Genomic DNA, 22,265 nt, shown 5'->3' with positions numbered 1-22,265 from the left:
AGCAATAGGCCACGATGCTATTTATGTCTAGGCCACTAATTTAAATCCAGCCCATGTTGATAGTGACTTGAAGTTGTTATCACCTGAGGTCTTGACAGCTTTGGAGATGCTTCTCCATAGAACAGTGTAGCCTAACCTTCAATAGTGCATATTTCTACCACATTACACCCCAACCCTGTTCTGGAGGGACTACCTTTAGGGTGCTTTGTGTGAAATGCTGGTGAGTCTCAGACCAGTTCCTAGTATCTCTGTCACAGAAATCATGTCTGCAACTGGTGCAGAGAGGCCAAGAAGGACAGAATGAACCATAAAGACAGAACTGTCCAGGTACAGAACTCTCCAAGTTGTGAAATACAAGGGTACAATCCAGACCAGTGAGTGGCTATGTCACCCTTACCATGCAACCTGCTTCAGTTTGTGCTATGCTTGTTCCATATGGTAGGAGAGGACTTCAGATTGCAAAGTTGTCAAGCTGCCACCTCTTGGCAGTTTAACATTTTCTGAAAATAAAAGAGCAGGGCTTTAGTTCGTGACGCAAAAAAGCTCTGCTTTGGCTGCAGGGTCTGGGTGTGTAAGGAAGGTCTTGCCTAGCAGCTTCGCTTCCTTTGGACGATCCCCAAGGTTGTGGGGGGCAGGGTGACTTAGTATGCTGCCTTTTGGATCTCTGTGCTATCAGGTGACACAGGGCTTCCTGCTCTGGAAGCATCCAGACAACTTAGACTCAGGACTCCAGGGACCACCTGCTAGGTTTTTTCCCAGAAGACTATCATAGGGCTATTGTTTTAAGATACTGCTGTTCGTTCTCTGGATATGGTTTCCTTTGATTGGAACCACGGGACTCTCACAAGGTTTCCGCTGAAATTTCCAGCTGGAGAAGAAATTTCTCAGCTCTGACAAGCATGCTGGAAAGAAAAGGCCACATCTTCTAGTGGCATAACTCCATTGACTTCAGTGGAGTGGCACCAGACGATAATTTGGTCCAGGATGACCTCAGACCCCCTGCAGGCTTGGCACACCCTTTATGCAGAAATCTGAGGTGATCAGGCCCTGTAATGGGTACGGGGTGGATAAGGAATATTAAAGGAAATGTTTCTCAAAAGGAAATCCATGTTGACCTTTCACTTCTCTCTCACAAGCCAGTTCTCAGGACTCTGCTCAGCTTGGTGCACGTGGGCAAAAACGGGAAGTCGAGCACAAACCAAGACCTTGCATGGGGAAAAGAACAATACAGCAATGCATACTCCTGCCCCGCCCACACACTTAATTCAGTTCCCTGCTCCAGCCATGTGCTTTAGAGTTAGAGTGACCAGACAGCAAGAGTGAAAAATCAGAGCAGGGAGTGGGGGGTTAATAGGCGTCTATAGAAGAAAAAGCCCCAAATATTATGACTGTCCCTATAAAATAGGGACATTTGGTCACCCTATTTAGAAGGGAGAGGAACAAACTAGTGGAGAAAACTCTGAGGAGGTGCAGGAGAAGCTACTGGGGTGACAGTGACATCTCTAGAAATTGGCTGGGGAGTAGGAGATATGTCCCAAATGTGGAAGAGATTTACCTCTATGGGGCAAACAAATTGGAGCTAGGAAGTCTAGTTTTGTACATGAGGCATACTATGCTTATCGAAGCACTGAGGTCCCACTGACCAGTGAGACGGAACAAACTGTTGTTGTAGTGAACACCTGCTTCTGAAAGGAAATAACCGCATTGATTCAAAAAGCCCTTTGCGCACAGTGAATGTTTGGCTCCTTCAGAGCTGTCTGTTCAGATATCACTTTGATAGGTGCCTTAGAAATATTATGGATTAGATACATAATAGAGCAGGAGTTGCAACTTCCCCAATTAAAGTTGAGCTGAGCTTTCTGCTTCAGAGAGAATTTTTCATAGAGCTGTGAAATGCACATGCATAGGTAGATTGTCTTGAAAATTGCTGTTTCATACAGTTAACTGGCAGGGTTTTCTTAGGGCTTGGCTACACTGGAGAGTTGCAATGCTGACGGTGGCTTTACAGAGCTGCAACTAACTCACCGTCCACACTTGCAAGGCACATACAGCCCTGTACCTCCCTGGCTACAGCGCTGCATGTACTCCACCTCAGCCTGGGGAATAATGACTGCAGCACTGGTGATGCAGCGCTGCTCCGCCAGTGTGGCCACCAAAAGGGCTGTTATTGGCCTCCAGAGGTATTCGGAAGTATCCCAGAATGCCTGTTCAGCCACTCTGCTCATCAGTTCGAACTCTACTGCCCTGGCCTCAGGTGACCCACCCTTTAAATGCCCCGGGGAATTTTAAAAATTCCCTTCCTGTTTGCTCAGCCAGGTGTGGAGTGCAATCAATGAATCTTTCCAGGTGACCATGCCTCCACGCGCCAAACGAGCCCAACATGGAGTAATGGCGAGTTGCTGGACCTCATCAGTGTTTTGGGGGAGGAAGCTGTGCAGTCACAGCTACACTCCAGCCGTAGGAATTATGATACCTTTGGGCAGGTATCAAAGGCCATGCTGGAAAGGGGCCATGACTGGGACGCGCTGCAGTGCAGGGTTAAAGTGAAGGAGCTGCAGAGTGCCTATTGCAAAGCCCGCGAGGGAAACCACCGCACTAGCGCTGCCTCCATGACCCCACAAAGAGCTGGACGCGATACTTGGGGGTGACCCCACCGCCAATCTGAGGACCACGATGGACACTTCAGAGCGGGGAGGCAGGGAGGGCGGGGAGGAGGAAACTGAGAGTGAGGGTACTGGGGTTGGGGGAGACACCCCAGAGTCCCTGGAGGCATGCAGCCAGGAGCTCTTCTCAAGTCAGCAGGAAGGTAGCCAGTCGCAGCAGCCGGTACTTGGTGGAGGACAAACAGAGGGGCGGGTTCCCGGTAAGCGGCTTTTATTTTCAGGATGGAAATTTTTCGGGAGAGGAAGGAGGGTTCTGCATGCATGCCCAGATGTTGAATAGTGCATTGATGTGGTCTATCACATCGCGGTAATCGGCCTTGGTAATCTCTTCAAAAGTTTCAGCCAGAGTATGGGCAATGCGCTTGCGCAAGTTTATTGGGAGAGCCACCGTGGTCCTTGTCTCAGTTAGGCTAACGTGTCCGCGCCACTGTGCCGTGAGGGTGGGGGGGGGGACCATTGCTGCACACAGGCAAGCTGCATAGGGGCCAGGGCAGAATCCGCATTGCTGTAGAAGACCCTCCCACTCTTCCCAGGTGACCCGCAGCAGTGAGATATCTTCCAGGATCAACTCCTGTGGAAAATGTTGGGAGAGTGTTCAGTGTAGGTGCCCCCTGGAGCTGTTTGCTTTCCCCAATGCACAGAAACTCCAGTACAGCCCTGAAGCAATCAGTTCCCCTTACTCACCATTTCGGGGCTCCTGTGGGTTATGTGCGCTCTCTTTGGTATGGGAAAATTATGCTATTGTGAAGAATGTTACTCCTTCACTGTCTGGGAATAACTGTCTGAGATATAAACAATGCTGCCTCTGTTAAGTGTTGCCTTTTTTGCCTTTCCACAAGCAACTTTGAGTTCTCGGCTGCCCGTGTTATCAACAGCTCAAAGACTCCGAAACCTCCGGAAGAAGCCGAGAAAAAGCAAAGAAGACCTGTTGCAAGCAGTTATGGATCACTCTGCCACAGAGAATCAAAAAGTGCAGGACTGGAGGGAAAGGGAAAGCAGGATCCGCCAGAAAAATGCAGTGGCCTGGAAGAAAAGCACAAAGCAGCTGATGAGCATCCTGGCACGCCAAGCGGACTCTATCCAGGCGCTCGTAGCCATGCAGGCAAAGCACTACCGCACCGGCCCCCACCCCGTCCCAAAGCTCTTTCCCTTGTGCCCCAATGTCAGCTCAAACCTCCCTTCCCCAGCATCCAGGTTCTTACCACCACCAGCTGCCTCCAACACCTGTACGTTCACCAACCAGCCCTGAGAACTACAACCTTTACCCTCTGCACCCAACCCCCATCACCATGCAGTATAGGCATCCTGAAGTGCAGCAGTCATTGCACAGCACTCCAGACAGGACATATTCAAACCTGTGACTGTACAGTTCCCCACCACGCCTCCCTGCCCTTTTAGGTTCCCAAAATGTTGTGTACTGTCAATAAAGTTATTTTCTTTTCAATAATGAATTCTTGGCTTTGAAAACAATCTTTATTATTGCAGAAAGTCAAAGATACCTTAGCCCAGGAAAGAAACAGGCACTGCAAATCAGCTTAGGGAAAACAGATTCCTACTAACATTGTAACCACTGCACTTCACTCCTGTGCAAGGCACCAAACATTACTGTTGGTTTTCAGCCTCAAATTCCTCCCTCAAGGCATCCCTAATCCTTGAAGCCCTGTGCTGGGCCTCTCTAGTAGCCCTGCTCTCTGGCTGTGCAAATTCAGCCTCCAGGCGATGAACCTCAGAGGTCCATGCCTGACTGAATCTTTCACCCTTCCTTTCACAAATATTATGGAGGGTACAGTATGCAGATATAACCGTGGGGATGCTGCTTTCCCCCAAGTCTAGCTTCCCATACAGAGATCGCCAGCGCCCCTTTAAATGGCCAAAAGCACACTCCACAGTCATTCGGTACCGGCTCAGCCTGTAATTGAACCGGTCCTTGCTCCTGTCAAGCTTCCCTGTATATGGTTTCATGAGCCAAGGCATTAACGGGTAAGCGGGGTCTCCAGGGATCACAATGGGCATTTCAACATCCCCTACTGTGATCTTCCGGTCTGGGAAAAAAGTCCCTGCCTGCAGCTTCCTGAACAGGCCAGTGTTCTGAAAGATGCGCTCCTCATGCACCTTTCCAGGCCAGCCTGTGTTAATGTCAATGAAACACCCACGGTGATCCACAAGCGCCTGGAGAACCATAGAGAAATACCCCTTCTGATTAAAGTACTCGGATGCTTGGTGGGGTGGTGCCAGAATAGGAATATGCATCCCATCTATCGCCCCTCCACAGTTAGGGAAATCCATTTGTGCAAAGCCATCCACAATGTCCTGCACGTTCCCCAGAGTCACGGTTCTTCTTAGCAGGATGCGATTAATGGCCCTGCAAACTTGCATCAACACGATTCCAATGGTCGACTTTCCTACTCCAATCTGGTTCCTGACCGATCGGTAGCTGTCTGGAGTTGCCAGCTTCCAGATTGCAATAGCCACCTGCTTCTCCACCGTCAGGGCAGCTCTCAATCTCATGTCCTTGCGCCGCAGGGTAGAGGCGAGCTCAGCACACAGTCCCATGAAAGTGGCTTTTCTCATCCAAAAGTTCTGCAGCCACTGCTTGTCATCCCAGACTTCCATGACAATGTGATCCCACCACTCAGTGCTTGTTTCCCGAGCCCAAAAGCGGCGTTCCACGGTGCTGAGCATTTCCGTGAATGCCAGAAGCAATTTAGTGTCATACGTGTCAGGCGACTCGCTATCATCGTCAGACTCCTCATCACTTTGTATCTTAAGGAATAGCTCAACTGCCTAATGTGATGTGCTGGCGAGACTCGTCAGCATACTCCTCAGCAGTTCGGGCTCCATTTCCCACAGAAATCGCGCTGCACAGAAACTGTTGAGAGAGTCAAGATGGCGCCAAACGTGGATGGAAAAACAGGGATTTCTGGGATGTGAAGCGATGCATCACGGGGCGTTGGGACAGGAAGCAGAATGACTAGCCCACTTCCCACAGCCCACGGTGCCAAAATGGGATGAGGTGCTCTGTGGGATAGCTGCCCATAATGCACCACTTCTAACACCGCTGCAAATGTTGCAAATGTGGCCACACGGCAGCGCTGGTAGCTGTCAGTGTGGCCACACTCCAGCGCTTTCCCAACACAGCTGTACGAAGACTCCCAGCGCTCCACACCTGCAATGGTAGCCAAACCCTTAGACTGGATAAATACTTTTAAAATGAACATACCTTCAGCATCTGCCATACATTATGATTGGCCTTAGATCATATATTTATTGATCTTCATTTTTTTGTCATGAGACACACCTAGTCTTCAGTCAATGGCTCAACTGTATAACATTGTTTTGTTATACGAGCATAAAATACAGACATCTTTATTTAGTTTTTCACCATGACAACGATGATGTTGCTTTTCGATGCGAAGACTTTGTGACTTGACATAACACTGCTGCTTTATAGCCTATGAACAATTTGATCGGACTTAATGAGTTGACAGTGCAGTGTGATCACACAGTGACTGATGCAATGACATTGCCGCTCAGTGAGGCAATCTTGCATTGCACAACACCATGACCCTTTGGTTAAAGTGATACTTTTTTGTACAATGTGATGGGGCTTTGCCCTTTTGCGATGAAGTTTCAATGTGACAAGATGACATTTTGAGCCATTCCTACATAGTGATGTTTGGCACACCCTGATAAGGAAGGATCTGGGCCATCAGGGTTTAATTCCTGATCTGCTACAGACTTCCCGCGTAACCTTGAGAAAGTTACTTAGTCTCAATTTCCTAGCTGTAAATGGGGATTATAGCACTTCCCTACCTTACAGGGATGTTGTGAGAAGAAATGTATTAAAGATTGAAGCAGGGGCAGCTCTAGCCATTTTCCCGCCCCAAGCACGGCGGCACGCCGAGGGGGTGCTCTGCCGGTTGCTGGTCCCGTGGTTCCAGTGGATCTCCCGCAGGCTTGCCTGCGGATGCTCCATGGGACCAGCGGACCCTCCGCAGGGACGCCTGCGGGAGGTCCACCGGAGCCGCCTGCAGCCCTCTTGGTGACCGGCAGAGCGCCCTCCGCAGCATGCTGTCCCAAGCACGCCCTTGGCGTGCTAGAGGCTGGAGCCGCCCCTGGATTGAAGTGCTTTGAGATCTACTGATTAAAAGTGGTATATAAGAGCTAAGTATTATTACACTGTGTTGTGAATTGATTATGATGTGTCAGGACAATCTCTCGTTTTTTATTCCAGCATTCAGCACAATGGGACCCCCTAGCTGATTGCTGCATTTGGGTGCTACTGTAGGATAAATTAAAATTAATAATTAATAATAATGAGGAATTTTACCTCATTATGTTGTGAGGATGATGCTTTGCAGTTGGATGACACTTGGCCCCCAGAGATAATGTGGTGATAGTGTCACAATATATTCTGTCATAGAATCATAGGACTGGAAGGGACCTTGAGAGGTCATTTAGTCAAGGTCCCTGCACTCATGGCAGGACTAAGTATTATCTAGACCATGCCTGACAAGTGTTTGTCTAACCTGCTCTTAAAAATCTCCAATGATGGAGCTTTCACAACCTTCCTAGGCAATTTATTCCAATGCTTAACCCTCCTGACAGGAAGTTTTTCCTAATGTCCAACATGAACCTCCCTGGCTGCAATTTAAGCCCATTGTTTCTTGTCCTATCCTCGGAGGTTACGAACAATTTTTCTCTCCCTTCCTTGTAACAACCTATGTACTTGAAAACTGTTATAAGAACATAAGAATGGCCATACTGGGTCAGACCAAAGGTCCATTCAACCCAGAATTCTGTCTACCGACAGTGACCAATGCCAGAGGGAGTGAACCTAACAGGTAATGATCAAGTGATCTCTCACCTGCCATCCATCTCCACCCTCTGACAAACAGAGGCTAGGGACACCGTTCCTTACCCATCCTAGCTAATAGCCATTGATGGACTTAACCTCCATGAATTTATCTAGTTCTCCTTTAAACCCTGTTATAGTCCCAGCCTTCACAACCTCCTCAGGTAAGGAGTTCCACAGGTTGTCTGTACACTGTGTGAAGAACTTCCTTCTATTTGTTTTAAACCTGCTGCCCATCAATTTCATTTGGTGGTCTCTAGTTCTTATATTATGGGAAAAAGGAAATAACTTTTCCTTATTCACTTTCTCCACCCCACTCATGATTTTATATACCTCTATCATATCCCCCTTTAGTCCCCTCTTTTCCAAGCTGAAAAGTCCTAGCCTCTGTAATCTCTCCTCATATGGGACCTGTTCCAAACCCCTAATTATTTTAGTTGCCCTTCTCTGAACCTTTTCTAATGCCAGTATATCTTTTTTGAGATGAGGAAACCACATCTGTATGCCGTATTCAGGATGTGGGCGTACCATGGATTTATATAAGGGCAAGAAGATATTCTCCGTCTTATTTTCTATCCCTTTTTGAATGATTCCTAACATCCTGTCTGGCTTTTTTGACTGCCGCTGCACACTGTGTGGATGTCTTCAGAGAACTATCCATGATGACTCCAAGATCTCTTTCCTGATTAGTTGTCGCTAAATTAGCCCCCATCATATTGTATGTATAGTTGGGGTTATTTTTTCCAATGTGCATTACTTTACATTTATCCACATTAAATTTCATTTGCCATTTTGTTGCCCAATCACTTAGTTTTGTGAGATCTTTTTGAAGTTCTTCACAGTCTGCTTTAGTCTTTACTATCTTGAGCAGTTTAGTATCGTCTGCAAACTTTGCCACCTCACTGTTTACCCATTTCTCCAGATCATTTATGAATAAATTGAATAGGATTGGTTCTAGGAGTGACCCTTGGGGAACACCACTAGTTACTCCTCTACATTCTGAAAATTTACCATTTATTCCTACCCTTTGTTCCCTGTCTTTTAACCAGTTCTCAATCCATGAAAGGATTTTCCCTCTTATCCCATGACAACTTAATTTACGTAAGAGCCTTTGGTGTGGGACCTTGTCAAAGGCTTTCTGGAAATCTAAATACACTATGTTCACTGGATCCCCCTTGTCCACATTTGTTAACCCCTTCAAAGAACTCTAACAGATTAGTAAGACATGATTTCCCTTTACAGAAACCATGCTGACTTTTCCCTAACAATTTATGTTCTTCTATGTGTCTTGACAATTTTATTCTTTACTATTGTTTCAACTAATTTGCCCAATACTGACGTTAGACTTACCAGTCTATAATTCCCGGAATCACCCCTAGAACCCTTTTTAAATATTGGCATTACATTAGCTATTTTCCAGTCACTGGGTACAGAAGCCGATCTAAAGGACAGGTTACAAACCATAGTTAATAGTTCCGCAATTTCACATTTGAGTTCTTTCAGAATGGGTGAATGCCATCTGGTCCCAGTGACTTGTTACTGTGAAGTTTACCAATTAATTCCAAAACCACCTCTAGTGACACTTAAATCTGTGACAATTCCTCAGATTTGTCACCTACAAAGGACGGCTCAGGTTTGGGAATCTCCCGCACATCCTCAGCTGTGAAGACTGAAGCATGTCCCCTCTCAATCTTCTCTTTTCCAGATTGAAAATATTGGGTTTGTTTAATCTTCCCTTGTAGGTCTTGTTTTCTAGACCTTTCTCTGGACTTTCTCCATCATTTGAGGTGATGTGAAACTTCAGCCAAAGCTGATGATATGATACGACGATGTTTGAATACATCACATTCTGATACTGTGTGATTGTTGCCAGTTTTGACCTAGCTGCTTGACATTGGGACATGTTATTTCATGCTGTGAAGGCATTTTGACCCGAAGTGGTAATGTTTATGCGTGATCCTGTTGTACCATGGCGTGACGCTGGTTGGGTGGAGTGAGTTGACATTTTAAGACAATGTCATTATGCTGTGACCTTTCAGCATGCCTCAGACTGATGTGACGTGGTGTTTTTTCCATGCTGTGCTGAGCTGCAATGTGTGGCATTCGCACCCTGTGTTCCGAGGTGACAGGGTGTCGTTTGGGAACATTGTGATGTCATGGTAACTTGATGAGGCCTGGCGCACCATGACGCCATTCCCGGGTGGCCCCTCACTGTGACGAGCGTGGAGACCCACCTGGGTTCTGGTGCTGGCATGATGTCATGCCTGACATGATGATGTCATTCTGAAGCACCGTGATGTCATGGGGTTACCACACACAGCTTTCCCCTTGCAGCATGATGCTGGCATGAATATTTGGGGGGGGGGGGCTTGCCGAGGGTGGCACTAGCACCCCCACGTCCCAGCAGCCACACAGGGGCGGGTAAAGGCTCCCCCTGCGCCCCCAATCCCGGCTCCCGCAATGCATTTCGGGAAGAGAACTTTGCTTGCCGGCCCGTCAGCCACACGGCGCATGCTCGGGAAGGCCTCACAAACGGGGCGGCGGCGCATGCGCCGTGCGGCTGCCCGGCAGTGAGAGGCTGCGGGCCGCGGCGGGGCGAAGCGGGGGGATAGGCCGCGCTGGGAGCCGGGGGCTCGCGTAGATGGGCTCGCCGGCGGAGACGCTTCCCGGGCCGGCCCCGGAGGGGGACCTGCCCCCGGAGTGGGAGTCGGACGAGGAGCGTATGGCCTTCCTGTTCTCGGCCTTCAAGCAGAGCCGGGAGGTGAACAGCACCGAGTGGGACAGCAAGATGGGCTTCTGGGCCGAGCTGGTGCTGGGCCGGGGCCGCCGCCGGGGGGCGGTGCGGACCTGCCTGCGGGAGCTGCAGCAGGCCTTCCAGCGCCGCGGCAGCGTCCCGCTGGGGCTGGGCACCGTGCTCCGCGAGCTGCTCAGGTACCCGGCCGGGGCGGGCCCGGAGGCAGAGCGATGGGCTGGGCACAGGCGGGGTGGGGGGCGCTAAGGGGGCAACACACTGGGGGCTGCTGGGCACGTGGGGCATTAAGGCAGGGCAATATTCTGGAGGTGACTGGGGATCAGCAGGTGCAGGTATACGGGTGGGGTACTGGGAGCGATATGCTGGGGGTCACTGGCGGTGACTGAGGTCACTAGGTGCAGGTATATGGGTGGGGTACTGGGAGCAATATGCTGGGGGTCACTGGAGGTGACGGGGGGTCACCAGGTGCAGGTATACGGGTGGGGTACTGGGAGCAATATGCTGAGGGTCACTGGAGGTGACGGGGGGTCACCAGGTGCAGGTATATGGGTGGGGTACTGGGAGCAATATGCTGGGGGTCACTGGAGGTGACGGGGGGTCACCAGGTGCAGGTATACGGGTGGGGTACCGTGAGCAATATGCTGGGGGTCACTGGAGGTGACGGGGGGTCACCAGGTGCAGGTATACGGGTGGGGTACTGGGAGCAATATGCTGAGGGTCACTGGAGGTGCAGCGTGTGGGGTGCTTAGAGAGGACAGTATACTAAGGGGTTATTAGAGATGTAAGTCATAGGAGTACACAGGGCTTGTGGTAGTAGCAAGAGCAATATCCCGGTGGGTTTGGGGTTCAGGGAGATGGGACATGGAGCACTAGGGTGCATGATATTCTGGGGGTCCTTGGGTGCACGGAAATGCTGGGAGGGATGTGGGGCACTGAGAGGGCAATATGCCAGTGGTCACTAGGTATGCCAGGCACAGGAACGTTGAGCAGCATGGGGCATTACGGTGGGAAATGTGGTAGGAGTTGTGGAGTACGTACATAAGGGGGACTGATGGGCATGGATCAGAGGGGGCACTGAGCTGAAAGGGTGATAGCGATATGCTAGGGTTCAGTTCGAAACTTGGGTGCTGGACACACATGGATAGCAGGGAAGGTGCATGAGGCAAAAGTTGTTAGTGGGCATAGGGAGCAATATGCTTAGGGACATTGGGAATGCTGCTTTGCGTGAAAGTGCATGGGGCCATATTGTAGTGGGTGCTGGGAGGCCAGTTTGCCAGAAGACTCTGGAGAGGAGGATTAGGTATGGTGCTGTAGAAGCTGCTTGGGCACTAGAGGCAATGTTTTGTCTTTTCATAGGCTCTATACAGTGTAGGGGGCAACAGCACTGAGATTGTTCCCCTTTGAAAATACGTAAGGAACAACCCACATATTTTATGCCAGTCTGAAAATCTTTTACCTACTGGTATTATAAATAACACACACAATAGTCGTGTCTGGAAGAAATCAGAGGAGAAAATGATTTGTGTTTCCAGGTTATGTACTTTATGCATAAAGTTCTGTCAAATGCACAATCACTATAAGAGCTTCACTGCAGCCGGTTACCTTTTTTTGTATGTGTGTGTTTTATTTTCACTTTGTAAAATGAAAGAACAACATAGGAAAATATTTGTAAAATCAGCAAAGTTGCAAGAGGATGTGTAGGCAGAGGAAGTTCCTTGAACTATTTTCTATGAATTTGCAGTGTGGAAAATCCCCACACAAATAGGAAAGGAAACTGACTATAGGAAAGATTTTATAGTAAACCATTGTGTATAAATTCTGTCAAAAGCCCAAAACAAATAAACTGGAAATACAGTAGTTGTTTTTGAGCATTTTTATATTGTACATAAAATTTTATTTAAAATTGACATTTCAAAATAATGTCCAAATAAACGCTCAGTTAGACAATCTTGTGAAATCTACTGGAATTGTGAACCAACTTATATGTTTTGTGCTGGGGAGATGTTACTGCTAAAGATGATTCTCCACAGAGATCTCTACATGCACTGATGATTACATCTGCACAGTGGGGACTGGGCTGCCACATCCATTTCTAATCCTTGTATGTCTTACTCTCTTCAGACGTGGCAAACTGCAGAGGGAGTCAGACTTCATAGCCAGTGTAGACTGCAGCTGGATCTCATGGGGTGTGGGAATCTTCATTCTGAAGCCCCTGAAATGGACCCTGTCAAGTGTGCTAGGTGACAGTAAAGTGCCTGAGGAGGAGGAAGTGCTTATTTTTGTGGAGCTACTTCAGGTGAGCATTGCACTGTCTGGAGCTTGCCCTGGTTACTCATGTTATGAAGATGGAGAATGTGTATGTGCGGGGAGGGTGTTGAGATGGGTTTTCCTTGAATCACATAATAAAGATTTCCCCACATTAACAGGAAAGAGTCAGAGTTGAATAAGAGACCTTCATCTCTACTCATGTACATTCAAAAACCCAAGAGAAAGGGGGGTTGAATGGCTCATAGATGGGATATAGAGCCCTTATCTGAACATATATGTTCAGGTATTAATGTAATGGCTGTTAAATGGCTTCTGTAAAATGAGTTGATGGGTTTTCAGTTCATTTTCTAGTGAATGTCTCTGAATCATAACACATGAGTAGAGTTGGCAGTCTCTGCTGTGAGGCCACTCTTTTACATTTAAAAAGGGCCTCCTCCAAGTTAAGTTTGAGATAAATATATTTTTTTCAGTACAGTATGTGTGGAAGCCTGCAGATTACTGTCTGAGTACCATTTTTTCTATAGATACATACATAAGTGTCAGTGACTGTCCATCCAGTATCTCATGTCTTCATTGAATTTACATGCAGCTTTAAAATTAAATTGAAGCAGTGTTTATACCCTTTTCCGTACGTGCGTCTCCAAACCTGTGAAAGGCACTTGTTTATGGCAACTTTTAAAGTTTAAAAATAGAGCCAGATTCTAAAATGGTGTAAATCAGTCTTGCCCCATTTGGCTTAAGTGGCATTGCATCTGATTCCTTTAGTTGGCCCTATGTCCTTGAGTTAGCTGAACTAAAAAATAAGAGTTTGAAGTGAAAAATCAACTAAAAAAAATCACATCTTTCTGAACTTTTGTTACCTATTTTCATTACAAGCAGCAGCTTAAATGATTATAACTCACTGGGATTATAGAGAACTCTTTTCTCTGTTCAACTTGTTTGCATTGTGCACTTGACAGCACTCGGTGTACAGTTGCACTGTTTCATGAATGTCAATGTCCCATATTAGAATGAGGCTTTTATACAGCATCAGGAAATAAACCCTTTAAAAAAAAAAAAGGTGACTGTAAAGCCTCAAACGTTCACTGTGGGATTCAGAGGCAGATGGAATTCATGACACTGCATTCAACTTTATTTATTTAATTATTTCAAGTTGTCTAGATTCCAGGTTTAAGTGTATCTTTCATTTTTGAAAAGAGACATGTATTTTGTGTTACATGTGAAAAAATGGCTTAACTGATCAAGTTGAAATTTTAAAAAAAGTTTGAATTGGGACAAAGTCGGAAAGGAAAACCTTTTGAGAAGCATAGAAAGGGCTATGGAATGGCTTGCTCACCATGCAGTGTCTGTTGCTTATTTTGATATATGCTTTGGCAGAGGAAACAGGAAGCTTGCAGCTCCAGTGCCTCAGGAACTGAGGGAACAAGTGATTCTCCTATATTCCATTAACAGCAATGCTGTTTTTAAAGAACTGTCAACTTTCCCTTTTTTTAAATTTTACAAACAATTCTTTTAATTGAACCTTCATAGTCCACTTTTAGCCCTGGGACTTTTAGAAACTTTTCTGTGTAATGTGTGCAATAAATAAAATATACTCCCAGTCCTCCTGAGTTCCTAAAATACAAAAGTCACCTTTCCCCAAAGTTTTAGACTAGAGCTATGATATCAGGTAACTTATAAGCCTCTGGGAAGAGAATACAGAGAGAATTTGATTGGCAGAGGAGACGACATAGGAGTGTAAACACAATCATTTGGCATGGATATGAAAGCTGATAAGGACATGGTGCTTTTTAAAAATGAAACATAAATCCTTACTATTCCTGTGAGGTTGGGTATGTGTTATCCTCATTTTACAGATGAGGGAGAGGTGAAGTGACTTGCCTCACTTGGGATTGCTATTCCAGAGCTTCTGTCTCCCATTCCTGTGCTCATATCTCTACACCGTGCTATTCATGCTATGTTATGAGTTACGACATGTGAAGTATACATTATGTGTAGATTTGCTGGTAAAATATTCTTGATTATATATGACTTGTGTGGGCCATGATACAATACTGTTGTGATTCTTCACCTGTGTATGAAATCTGCATTGGCATAGAGATGTCAGATTGGCACCCATTGCAGTAATAAGAAAGGGATCCCAATGCACAGTAACAGTTTTGTTTCTTTCCTTCAGGAAAAGGCAGAGGAAGTGTATCGCCTCTATCAGAATTCTGCACTCTCTTCCCACCCTGTTGTTGTCCTCTCAGAATTGCGCTCACTCTGTGCTAGCATATGTCCGGATGAGAGGACATTCTATCTACTGCTGCTCCAGCTGCAGAAGGAAAAGAGAGTCACGGTCATGGAGCAGAATAGAGAGAAGGTACAGAATGGCAGATGAAATTTAATTTTGATAAATACAAAGTAATGCACATTGGAAAGCATAGTCCCAACTATATGTATAAAATGATGGGGTCTAAATTAGCTGTTGCCACTCAAGAAAGAGATCTTGGAGTCATTATGGATAGTTCTCTGAAAACATCCACTCAATGTGCAGCGGCAGTCAAAAAAGCAAACAGAATGCTGGGAATAATTAAGAAAGGGATAGATAATAGGACAGAAAATATCATGCTGCCTCTACATAAATCCATGGTAACATCTTGAATACTGTGTGCAGATGTGGTCGCCCCATCTCAAAAAGATATATTGGAATTGGAAAAGATTCAGAAAAGGGCAACAAAAATGATTAGGGGAATGGAATGGCTTCCATATGAGGAGAGATTAATAAGACTGGGACTTCACAGCTTGGAAAAGAGACGGCTAAGAGGAGATATGATTGAGGTCTATAAAATCATGACTGGTATAGAGAAAGTAGATAAGGAAGTGTTGTTTACTGCTTCTCATAACACAAGAACTAGGGATCACCAAATGAAATTAATAGGCAGCATGTTTAAAACAAATAAAAGGAAGTATTTCTTCACACAATGAATAGTCAACCTGTGGAACTCCTTGCCAGAGTACGTTGTGAAGGCCAAGACCATAACAGGGTTCAAAAAAGAACTAGATAAGTTCATGGAGGATAGGTCCCTCAATGGCTATTAGCCAGGAGGGGCAGGAATGGTGTTTCTTGCCTCTGTTTGCCAGAAGATGGGAATGAGCGACAGAGAATGGATCACTTGGTGATTACCTGTTCTGTTCATTGCCTCTGTGGCACTTGGCACTGACCACTCTCAGAAGACAGGATACTGGGCTAGATGGACCCTTGGTCTGACCCAGTAGGGCCATTCTTATGTAGAGTGTGTGTTGTCCCATTCCTGTCTTGCATTCTGTTTTGCTGACAGGGCACCTTTTATGGCTAAATGCCGGTGTCTTCCATTAGCCGTTCACCTTGTATGTGTACAGGAAGAAATGGCTTTTCCCCATTATCATAAGCCGGTGGTGCGGGGCTGAGGGTCTAGAGTGTTCACTAAGTGAGGGATCTAAATTCCACTCCCCAAACAGTCTTGTAAATATCTAACGCTGTTCACTCCAAAGAATTCTACGCTTTACAAGCTGATGGGCAAGCTATAGACACAGGTTATTTGGTGTTCTTCCAGCAACACTACACAGTGGTCTAGAACAGGAAGAAGAAGAGAACACTGTAACCAATTGAAGATGAATAGGGATTTCGGAGTGGTTAAATGTAATCTTTCCAGCTGGAATTTGGACACAACATGGAGGTTAATACTACAGCTCTTGGGCGGTGGGTTGTACCATAGGCTTTCTGATGACCGTAAGTGGTACTGATGTTGGTTTCACATCTAATCTGAATGATGACACCTTCAGCTGTGCAGTGCCCACTAATATCATGCAGGGGCACTGTTTAGATAGCAGTAATACTTGGGCACTTCACATCTTCAAAGTGCGGCACAAACGCTAAGTAATTGGTGCTGAGTCGAAAAGAAGACTGCCCCCATGAAGTTACACAACACCACTGCAGTTTCTGGGCATTCTTTTGAGGCATCGTGACTGCATACTAACATGGCTCAAATGTGATATTTTACTGGATTATAGGACAAGCTGGCATTGCCCTTTCTTTAGATTCTAATTTACCAGTGTCCCTTTTAGTATTACGGGCCCAAAGCTGAACAAGGAACTGTGACAGCAGAGTTTACACAGCCTTTTATTTTTTTAAGGAGGAAGTCTTGCTTTCTTGATGTAGATGTTGCTCTAGAGATTCTGGCTTGTGAGAACACAAATCCTACAAGAACACAAATCCTACAGTCTGGCAATTCAGTAATGTGCTGCTCCTCCTTTAGATAGTGAAGTTTGCCCGAGGTCTGCATGCCAAAGTATCCCCAGTGAATGATGTGGACATCGGGGTCTATCAGCTGATGCAGAGTGAGCAGCTGCTATCACAGAAGGTGGAGTCCCTTTCCCAGGAAGCAGAGAGGTACTCTGTGTGTGTGTGTGAGAGAGTGAGGGAATTTTTTTGTGACTGTGAAAAGACAAGAAATGCCTCTTATTTGGCTGTCAGGTGCATGGGGAGCGAAGTATGGCAACCCAGGGTTCTCCACCCATTTTACCCTATGTCTCCACATCAGCCACTTGCCATATGTTGTCCGTGGATGCACCCCAGAATACTTTGTATCATTTGCTAGTAGGCATCCTGGAAAGTGGTGGAGTGATTTATGGTGTGCACTGGATCTGAGTGAGCCAATTGCAAGTAGCTGAACAGTGGTAGAGGGGAGGATGGGCTGGAGAATATCACAGCTGTTTCATGACCCCCTCCTGCTTCTCCTTGCCCTTTGTCCTTGCAGGTGTAAAGAAGATGCCCGGAGCGCTTGTAGAGCTGGCAAAAAGCAGTTGGTAAGTATACTCTGACCCTGCCTGCTCTGCTTTAGAAGCTGTGGTCTTGGAACTGTGGTACGAGATGGGCAACTTGTGAGTTTCAGTGTTGCATGCCAAGACCATTCTGAAACCTGCAAAACCTACTGCTCTGGCAGAGGGGCTTGATTCACATGGTGCCACCTCATGCAAACATTCTTATTTGGAGTAGGATGGTGAGGAGAGTTTAAGGGCATCTCAGTCCTAAAGTCAGCCCATGGCATGTGCTTTGCTGCACTGGAATAGTTTTAAGAAGGGACTTTTTGGATGCTGCCTGGTTTCTGATTCAAGTTTGTGTGCATGTTCCCAGGCACTGAGATATTTGAAGTCCAAGCGAAGGACAGAGCGGCGGATTGAAGAGCTCCTTTCCAAGCTGGATGCAGTTCAGGGCATCTTGGATCGTATATATGCTTCTCAGACAGATCAGATGGTAATGTGCTTCTTCCACCTCTCGTGTCATATGTTTACTTTCCTGCTCAAGTTTGCTTTGCTTTACCTACCTCTTCAAGCTCTGTGTTTGAAGAGCTCCTGCATACGAGTAAGACCTCATCCTCTCTACTCCAAGAGATACTGAGAATGGCCTAGGAGTCTTACTGTGATTGTGGCAAGGAAATTGGCCTCTGGCTGCATCCTCTCTTTGCCTCTTCATGCTTCTGCCCTACTGAAAACTCTAGGATAGCAGAAGGCAGACACTAGGGCTTTTCTGAAGAAGCAACAGCTTATAGTTTTTCCTTAATCTAAGGAACACATCCCTAATAGAAGTAACATTGCTTTCTTTTCTGCTTATTAAGGTGTTCAATGCCTACCAGGCTGGAGTAGGAGCTCTGAAACTGTCCATGAAAGATGTCACTGTGGAGAAGACAGAGAACCTGGTGGATCAGATTCAGGAGGTATTGTGAGATGATGATGGCATATAAGAACAGATAGGGAAACTGTGGGTGAATGTACTAGGCACATTTCCCAGGAGTTAGACTTGAGGCTTCTGACGCTATTTTGCCCTTATGCTCTGCATGTCTCTTGGGCTGAATGGTCCATACAACTTTCCTTAAATCATCTTCCATATTACTCCTTTGTCCTTAAAATATCTGCAACGTTAGCACTTTAAGTGTTGGTAGATGCTGTCTAATGTTCTTTTACAGTGCTCATCTGTGTAGTGTCTCTGGTCAAAACTACTTGAAGGGCTTTATTGCACAGCCATGTACTGTTAATTCTCTTCCAGCTTTGTGACACCCAGGATGAAGTTGTTCAGGCTCTGGCAGGAATGTCGATCAATGGCTTGGGTGAGTTCATCCATTTTGTGGGCTTTCTCTCCTCCTCCCCTCCCCCTCCCCTTCCCCCTCCCTTCAGGTGCTTGCCAGTGGCTGTTCTCCGAGAACAGGCAGTTATTCTCAGCCCTTCAGAGTCATCTGCTCTACTGGTGCCTTGTAGAGGGAGTAAGGGTTTACAGGTAGTCTCCTAGTGTCTGATCACTTATTGCAAGTGACTCAACAGGTAGAATCATAGGACTGGAAGGGACCTCGAGAGGTCATTTAGTCTAGTCCCCTGTACCCATGGCAGGACTTAGTATTAGGTAGATGGAGAACTAGGGGTAGGAGCCAGCTCACAATTGGACTCCTCCAAACATACAAGCTCATAGAACTGCTTGCAGCTCTCCAAGGTTGGGGCTGTAAACTACTGAGTAGTTTAGTCTGTTTTTTGGATGGACACTATTAGCTTTTGTAATATCTTCCTTTCTTCCTGGTTTATCTTCTACAGCTCCTATGTTGCTATCTGTCTCTTCCAAAACACTTCCCCACCTCCAGACCTTCCTCCACACACAGGCTTCAGCAATGATACCTTCTGACTGAGGTTAGGATGTATCAGCCCCTACTGCCTTTAGCAGACAGATCCTTCCCACCCCAGTCCTAGATGTTGAACTTTCTGCCTCTTCTGCCCTGAGGCATGAGGTCCCTGTCTGAGGAAGAAGCATGCGGCTCTGCTCACGGTTTTGGATAATTAGAGAGTTGCAATGGTTCTCTTTTTGACTTGAAGTAACTTTGGTGGAGGCTGAAACTGGGACATTAGTGCTTGTTCTGAACTTGACTTGTAAAGTCAATGTTAAGTTTTTTCTTACCTGAGCAGGAATCTATGCAAACCACTGGTAAAAGACGAGTTGGCAGGAGCGTCTCAGGCTCAGGTTCTCAGGTCATTGAAAGGGGAATGACATCTTGTCTTAGTGTCCAGCCATGAGTGAGCAGCTCTTCCACTGATGTAGGATTGTCCTTGCAGCACTCTCCTGCTACAATGCCTTCCTTGGCCACTGGGATGTTTTGCTTATATGGTCTTCCAGCCCGTTTCTTGTGCTCTGAGGATATTGTTTAATTCCTCCAGATATTGATTTGTTTCTTCTCTAACCTAGCAGAGGTTGACAGTGAAGAACTTGAGAAGGAACTGGATAGTCTCCTCCAGGACTCCACTAAAGAGCCTTTGGACCTGCCTCCTGTTCCCCAGAAGCCTCTACTTCCCAGCATCTCTGATACTGAGCTTGAAGCAGAGTTGGAGAAGAAGGATGGAGGTATGTATCGGCAACAATCTTAGCTGGTGGCCTACTATTGGGATCAAAGACAACCACATATCAAGAGGTGGTGGCTCTCTGTCCACTTGCCAGCGATCAAATATCCTGCTCTACAAATGCACTGCTGTGCTGTAAATTAGCACCACCTGGCAGTCTTGGCATAGACTGGGCTAAGCATGATATGGGCCAGGAAAGCATAGTTACCTCTAAACCTCTGTCAGTGGGGTTTCAAGGGTTATCCTATTAGAGAGGTGCTGCAGGGTGGAGGGGTAAGCATGTTTTATCCTTGCTCATGTCATCCCTATTCTGTGGCTAAATGTCTATAGTTTCCTTGGCTGTGAATCCAGCATTATATTATCACAGAGAGGGGATGCCCTTCTTTGAGCAGACCTACTCCCATTATATGGTGAAACAGAGAGAGCTCCTATTTTAGTAGCTAGTAGAAACTGTTTTCCGGCTAGTTAACTCCTTCCAAAAGCGGAGCACTGTGAAGAACTGGATGGTACCAGCTGTGTGTGTCGTTGGAAAAGTGTGTTTTGGTCTGTCTTATAAATGTTGGCAGGCCCGTAGCTAAAACATTTGATCTGCCAGGTCCCTGAATATGCTGCAGACCCTCTTAGTGTTCTTCTGGGCCTTTCATTGTGCCCGCTCTTCTTCTCATGTAGCTCATACGGCTGCTTAAATTGGCCACCAGTCTCAGCTTCACCTAGTAATGATGAGTGACTTAAGGTTAATTTAAAAAAAAAAAAAGGAATTAACATACTGGATCAAATCAGTAGTCCCCGAAAAGTAGTAAATATCAGAAGCTTCAGAGGAAGGCATGAAATCTCTTGATGATTGAATGACCTGGCCCTAGAATTTTCTTCATATCTTTGAGCAGTTAGTAACTTTCTTATGTCCTGAAACGTGGGTTAGTATCCTTTACATCTGAGGGCAAACCCTAGGGAGTATGCTGTTTTAGTGTCAAGAAACCACTATGGACTTACACAGTATGGGGGCTTAGTAACTGTTTGCCTGTGTCTGTCTTCGGGACTTAGGATATGGTTGGTCTTTCTTTAACCCATTCTGCTGCTGAACACTCACTTTTCTTCTGTTGCTTCTTCATTTGTAGGTTTGGCACAAAAGACTGCTTCTACATATTCTGAACCCAAAAGAGCTCTGGGACTGGGTCTCTAACAGCGTCCTGCTGCTGTAATTTGAGAAGTTGTCTTAAGCTTGCTTAACTAGTGACCTTAACTTTAAAAAATAACTTTTGGAGTGTGGGCTAATGCCCCCCTCTTTACCGGATGTCACTTCACTAAACGACAGGATCTACTGCCATGACAATCCACCCTTTCTGGAACTGATCCTAGCTGGTGTTGCTGTCGTCTCTTTAATGTCAATATCTACACTGTTCTCAGTTTGACTTGTTATCCCAAGTCGCCTACGATGTTCACTCTTGCCAATGAACTCTGTCTTCCCTGCAGGATTACAATTCCTGAGCTCACCTACTTCATAACAATTCTCAGTTTTGCTATGGCCAGCGTTGAGGAGACCCTGAAACACAGTAGGATCACAGCTACTTGACCTCTGGCTGTTTGTGTGGTTGTGTAAAACGTTTGGCACGTAACATAGGTACTGTTCTTGACAGTCATCTGTCTGCAGCAAGCTTACACACATGTTGATAGTACTATCCATCTTCCCTTGTTTGTATTTGCACGATTGCGGTCAACGAGACCAATAACTGTTTTATTGTATGAGCCTTGTTGCCACTAGGGGGCAGCAATTGCCAGCACAAGATGAAATTTACTCCTCTGTCTGTAATAAACTAAGGCCTTGAAAGGAGACCTGCAAAGGGTTTTTAAAATGAAAGTGTTGCTTTTTAGGCTGCGTGATGATAAAGGCCAGCAATGTTTGTTAAGTTTCTGCTTGTTTTTTACTTGTAGAAATAACAGATAGCTCAAGTTTAGTCTTTCCTGCCTTTGCTGGAGAACTTGTTGGGAGTCACAGGGATGGCTAGTGTGAGCTTTCTACACCATCACTGAATGGATGGGGATTTTATATCCTTTTCCAAAGTGTTCCTTAGACAGTGGCAGTAAAAGTAAAACAGAGTATTAAACAGTCTAACAATCCTCTCTTTTAGTTTACAGTCTTGAGATGTCATAATTTCGCTAGGACACCAGTTGTCCTACAGAAGAACTGAATTTCTAATGTAAAAAGACAAGCAAAGGAAATAAGCTTTAGGAGCTGCCTTTGTCCATTAGGAAGAAGTGCAGTTCCTCTTTGCAGGTCACTTTTATTATGCTTATCGTGTACTCAGAAGAGGGTAAGCCTGATCTGTCTTGCTTC

General features: G+C 46.1%; 1 protein-coding gene across 3 annotated transcripts; it reads left to right on the top strand.

Annotated features, from left to right (window-relative positions):
- The first annotated feature begins 10,099 nt into the window (after positions 1 to 10,099).
- Positions 10,100 to 21,840, top strand: CHMP7 (charged multivesicular body protein 7). Of its 3 annotated transcripts, none has more exons than XM_050940105.1 (10): positions 10,100 to 10,449; positions 12,392 to 12,566; positions 14,715 to 14,900; positions 16,816 to 16,949; positions 17,317 to 17,365; positions 17,694 to 17,813; positions 18,175 to 18,273; positions 18,603 to 18,663; positions 19,785 to 19,937; positions 21,049 to 21,840. In XM_050940105.1, the coding sequence occupies exons 1-10, from the start codon at positions 10,160 to 10,162 to the stop codon at positions 21,111 to 21,113; spliced, it is 1,332 nt and encodes a 443-aa protein (XP_050796062.1). In that variant the 5' UTR covers positions 10,100 to 10,159; the 3' UTR covers positions 21,114 to 21,840. The 3 variants fall into 3 exon arrangements, with proteins under 3 accessions (XP_050796062.1, XP_050796061.1, XP_050796063.1); XM_050940104.1 differs by having other exon boundaries at positions 19,782 to 19,937; XM_050940106.1 differs by lacking the exon at positions 10,100 to 10,449 and adding an exon at positions 11,222 to 11,570 and having other exon boundaries at positions 19,782 to 19,937.
- Positions 21,841 to 22,265: the final 425 nt, after the last annotated feature.

The sequence above is a fragment of the Gopherus flavomarginatus genome, chromosome 2 (assembly GCF_025201925.1).
Source record: "Gopherus flavomarginatus isolate rGopFla2 chromosome 2, rGopFla2.mat.asm, whole genome shotgun sequence".
NCBI lineage: Eukaryota > Metazoa > Chordata > Testudines > Testudinidae > Gopherus > Gopherus flavomarginatus.
The sequence above is the reverse complement of the archived record's forward strand: the minus strand, read 5'-3'. Positions and strand labels throughout refer to the sequence as shown.

Excerpts from the sequence above, each read along its gene's own strand:
- CHMP7 (XM_050940104.1), top strand. The coding sequence starts at position 10,160 with ATGGGCTCGCCGGCGGAGACGCTTCCCGGGCCGGCCCCGGAGGGGGAC. Across the intron at positions 10,450-12,391 it reads GTGCTCCGCGAGCTGCTCAG|ACGTGGCAAACTGCAGAGGG; the intron begins GTACCCGGCCGG and ends TACTCTCTTCAG. Across the intron at positions 14,901-16,815 it reads TGGAGCAGAATAGAGAGAAG|ATAGTGAAGTTTGCCCGAGG; the intron begins GTACAGAATGGC and ends CTCCTCCTTTAG.